The following is a 4703-nucleotide window of genomic DNA, read 5'->3' on the forward strand; positions in this document are numbered from 1 at the left end:
TGCAGGTGCTGATGGCTGAAGGTCTGCTCTCTGCTGTGAAAGTCTTCCTGGACTGGCTGCGAACCAACCCTGACCTCATCATCGTGTGTGCGCAGGTATGTCGCTCTCACTGTCCTTTGTCAGGTCTTGGGCAATTGTCATGGTTATCAGTCAGGATGGGCTTGGAATCCCCTCAGAATGTCTCTACAAGACGGAGCTTTTTACTGAGCACCAACTCTGCTGGGCCTTTATGTTATGAGAATTAGACATGAGCTTTGACCTCAGAGAGTGTGTGACGTGGACAGGGATATTGATTTTGTGGACTGGAACAATGAATGGTAACATTTCCTGTTTTATGTCTTCAAGACCAGGCATAATACCTGCCATTATGAATAGCATTTAAGTATGTGTGTGAGAACTGAACTTGATAAATGGATTACAAATGTCAAAGAATTCCAGCGAAGGGAGAAATTGTTGAGCATGATGAAAGCTTTGAGATCTAGAAATGTGGTATCTTCCCACAAGGGTTGTCAAGTTGATCTAGTCTGGAGAACCCTGAAGGAGAGTTGTGGAGTGAGAGTGAATATGGTGCCTGAGAGCTCGGCTACTGTTGGGCTGTCCATGGGGTAGATGATGGCAACTCTCTCCTTCCCAGGATGGGAACTTAAATCTCGATTCTGTAGATCCGTTCTAGTACTACTCCTGCTCTCCTTGAGGACCGCTTGCCTACAGCCACCACTGTCCTCAGACCAGGCACACCCATGGGTGTGTGGCTCTGTCCTACGAAAATGAATTCCTTAGTCACTAATTAGTAATTGAAGGAGATCCGGTAGAGATGGAAATGATGTCTCCAGACAAGTTTCCCAGGACTGCTGAAAGAAAAGGTTCTATAAAATGTAGAGAGGTCACCACCTTCTAAACCAGCTTTTCCCAAGATCCAGAAAATCCTTCTAGGGGTCTCACTGCTCCTTGTCCCAAAGCACCCAGGTGCTGTGTGTCATACTCAACAATTCTCCGTCATCACCCTTCATTTCTCAAAGGACCAGTTTTGGTTAATTTTTATATCATATCCCTCCCAAGCCTCAGATTATTTTCTCAAATTCTGCAACATTATCCCTAGCTGAAGGCCTCCTTGTCCTGTCTGTCTTAGAGTTCCCAAAGTTTGTGGAACCGCCTGTCTGTGTTGCTGAATCTGTTGCCAGCTGCTGGTGAACTCCAGGAGTCTGGTGAGTGAGTAGCTGGTGTTTATCCTTCCTGTTCCTCATCCTTCACTGGCCCCACTGTGTCCATCCTCCGCCTGGTAACACAGCCATTGGGGTAAGGAGGTTAATGGAATTCACTCCTCAGCCTCCCTAGCACACAGCAGGCATTGTGGTCTGGGCCTCTCTGGTTTCCCACCCCAGCACTGCCCCACTGTGGCCAGGTGGCCTGATCGGCTAGGGAGTATGCTCCCTGGAGGGACAGCGGGCAGGCAAGAACAGAGTGAGAGGACCTGGGAGCCAGATGCCTGGAGTTAACTGAGAATTAATTGTGACATACACCCAATTCCTCTATCTGGCTTACCCCCTCTGACAACTTTCCTCTTGATAAACTCTACCTTCTCTTGCTTCTGAGACTCCCAAGTCCTCGTCATTCCTCCAGAATCCTTCTTTGCGTTCCACTGCAGTGTTTCCCTTCTGTCATGAGCATTCCTTGCCTAGCTGTCCTTTCCAGCTCTGCTTCTCTCATCCCTTAGATCTGGAATCCCAGAGCTTGGCCTAACTGGCCCTTGTGTGTCATGTCTCTTTGTATTTCTCCTTCCTTCCCTCTCTTCTGACTATCCTTGGGTTGTATCATGTCTCACCATCCTGGGGGGAATTCCAAAAGGACAAGAGCTCTATTCCTCTAATTGAGTACTTCCCCTGGCAGGTGGTCTGATGTATCCTTTTCCTCCTAGGCCTGGATCTGTGTCCTGAGGTCCAGGATCTTCTTGAAGGCTGTGAGCTTCCTGACCTGCCCTCTTCCTTGCTGCTCCCAGAGGACACTGCTCTCCGCAACCTGCCTCCTCTCCGAGCTGCCCACAGACGCTTTAACTTTGACACGGATCGGCCCATGCTTAGTGCCCTAGAGGAGGTGAGGCTGTAGTTTCTCACAAACATTCTCTTTCACTGTCATACACAGTAGCAAAGCAGGGGGCTCAGGTTTGGGAAGACAGGGTACCCCTTCCATCCAGAGTAAGATTGTCTTTGGGCTAAAGGCTGTGATACAAACAGTGAGCCATTTTAGTTCTCTTCTTTGCCATGGCAAGACATCCTTCCAGAGGTCTGCTGGTGGTTTTCACTGTGCAGTACCTGACTATCCCCGTAATCTGTAAACAGAGCACATTAACCATTTTGTGGACTTCGAAAACTTGCTTATTTCTTTTCTGCTCAGCCTTCTCTGAGCTGAATGTCAGTCATGGAAATCAAGCTGTAAGGGAACATGAAGCCCACTTGTTGTGTTCATAGAGTCAGAACTGACTCCTTGCTGACCCTCCAGCGGGTTTTCAGAGGCAGTTAATCACATGGGAGGAGATGGCCCATGTGGAGCTGATGACCTTGAACAGCGTGCCTTCGGGATTGCAGTGCAGCTTCCTGCCCCTAGGCCACCAGAGCTCCCTTCAAGCCCACTTAGTCAAGTGATGTTTATCCTCAAATCTATCTCCGCACTGTCAGCCTGGGGCCAGCAGAGACAAGTCAGTCAGGATAAGGCTGCTAGCCTCATCTCGAACCCCTGACACCCCCCCCCCAACCCCTCCCCCGCCCCGCCCCTCCCCCCCCCCCCCCCCCCCCCCTCACCCCCCCCCCAACCTCTCCCTGACATACCCTTCAGCAACCAGTGCTGCTTGGCTGTAGTCTGTTTTATATGTTAGGTTTCTTTCTCTTTTTTTAAAATAATTTTAATGAAAGTTTACAGACACTTTGGTTTTCCATTCATTCATTGTTGCACTTTTCTCCCTGTCCAGCTTCCCTTCCAGTTTTCTCTTCTCTTTGAAAATTTTTTTTCATTGTTAGACAGTCTTTTCCCCCAAGTCCACTCTACTATGCAGCCTTCATTTTGAAAAGTAACAGAAAAATTCTGTCATTGTTATACAGTCCCTTCCCCCAGGTCCACTCCACTATGCAGCCAGCCTTTATTCTGGAGTCCTGTCATGACAATAATACCTAATCATATATCGCTTTTAAATGGTTTTCTCCCTCATCTGTTTCAATGCAGTATACATTGTTGAACCCATCTTTCTCAGTCTCCCCCCAACCCCGATGTCAGTCCTGCTTTACAATAGTGGCACTATGCAGTATTTGTCCTTTTGTGACTGAGATACCTCACTCAGCATAATGTCCTCCAGGGTCACCCATTTTGAATAATATTGCATGAGTTCCTTGTTTTTCAACGCAGCATAGTATTCCATTGTGTGAATATACCACAGCTTCTCTATCCATTCTTTTGTTGATGAGCACTTAGGATGTTTCCAACTCTTTGCTCTTGTGAACAAAGCCACAGCAAGCATGAGTGTGCATATGTTAGGATTCTAGATGTGTTTTGGTTGAGGGAGATAAAGGGTTTTCCTGACCCAAAAAATAGTTGAAAAATGTTGAGCTAGTCCAGTCCCTTGTTTTCCACACGAGGATCCAGAACCCGTAGGTAAAAGGGGTGGCATTAGGACCCAGTCTCCTCACTCTTATCCTAGGACCCTTTTTCTTCTCCATTAAGCCTGGCTCCTTGATGGTCTCAGGAGTCTCCTTCCTTCACTTGCTTACTCCTTTTTCTGGCAACTAAAGAGGCTCTAGGCCTGGATGCTTTCCTACTCTACAAACTTTCCATGGTAAACTTGCCTTGTTGCTAAGGAGGTTGGGGTCGGGAGAGGCAGGAAGGCAGAGCCCTGGTGCGACCAGCTCAGCTGGGACAGACATGTGTCTCCATGTCTCCTGCAGACAGTGGTGCGCATCTGCTGCATTCGAAGTTTCGGCCACTTTGTTGCCCGCCTGCAAGGCAGCATCCTACAATTCAACCCTGAGGTCGGCATCTTCGTCAGCATCGCCCAGTCTGAGCAGGAGAGCTTGCTGCAACAGGCCCAGGCCCAGTTCCGCATGGTGAGTCAGGCCTTCCCTTCTCAGCCAGCTCTGTCCTGTTGAGCTCACTGAGGGTCAGAGGCTAGACTGTGAGAGGGATTGGAGAGACCAAGCCTAGGAGAGTGGCAGTCTGGGAAGGAAGTGAAGAGGAATGGGGCTGACAGGGAAGTATGGCACAGAGGCTGCATCCGGCCTGGCCTAGGTGTGAAGACATCCCTCTCACCTCTAAGCCTGTGAACTAGCAAGTCACTTAACTATGCTGATCTGACTGCCCTTATTATATGGGAAGAGCAGAATCAACTTTAAAGGTTTTTGTGACGAATGAATGAAAAATAGATGTGCCTGCACATTGTCTTAATAGAAGTGTGTGCTCAGCAAATATAAAGACTGAGGAATGAAAAGGAATGGAGAGATCTTGGTGGTGATCCCTTTGTAGGTACCACCTTCCACCTAACTAGTTCTTAATTTCACCAGATCCCCAAGAGTAGGTAGGTCTGTATTACCTCATTTTCATTTAGTCAGTCATTCCGTAAATATGTATTTGTCTACTTTTTATCAGATGTGTTGGTATTTGAGCATTAGTAGGATACAAACCTGTTCTTTTTTTTTTTTTCGCGCCCCCCCCGCCGGTCACAA

The 4703-nt window shown here is 48.0% G+C and overlaps 1 protein-coding gene across 1 annotated transcript in view; it reads left to right on the plus strand.

The window, feature by feature from the left end:
• SMG5 (SMG5 nonsense mediated mRNA decay factor) overlaps nucleotides 1-4703 on the plus strand; it is a 32693-nt gene that overhangs the window by 17736 nt on the left and 10254 nt on the right. Inside the window, exons 13-16 of the mRNA XM_006895909.1 lie at nucleotides 6-95; nucleotides 1130-1205; nucleotides 1916-2091; nucleotides 3930-4088. Coding sequence (XP_006895971.1) covers nucleotides 6-95; nucleotides 1130-1205; nucleotides 1916-2091; nucleotides 3930-4088 — 501 coding nt within the window. The remainder of the gene's footprint in view (nucleotides 1-5; nucleotides 96-1129; nucleotides 1206-1915; nucleotides 2092-3929; nucleotides 4089-4703) is intronic.

Source organism: Elephantulus edwardii, unplaced genomic scaffold (assembly GCF_000299155.1).
Source record: "Elephantulus edwardii isolate Elephantulus edwardi_28Jun2011 unplaced genomic scaffold, EleEdw1.0 scaffold00176, whole genome shotgun sequence".
NCBI classification, from domain to species: domain Eukaryota; kingdom Metazoa; phylum Chordata; class Mammalia; order Macroscelidea; family Macroscelididae; genus Elephantulus; species Elephantulus edwardii.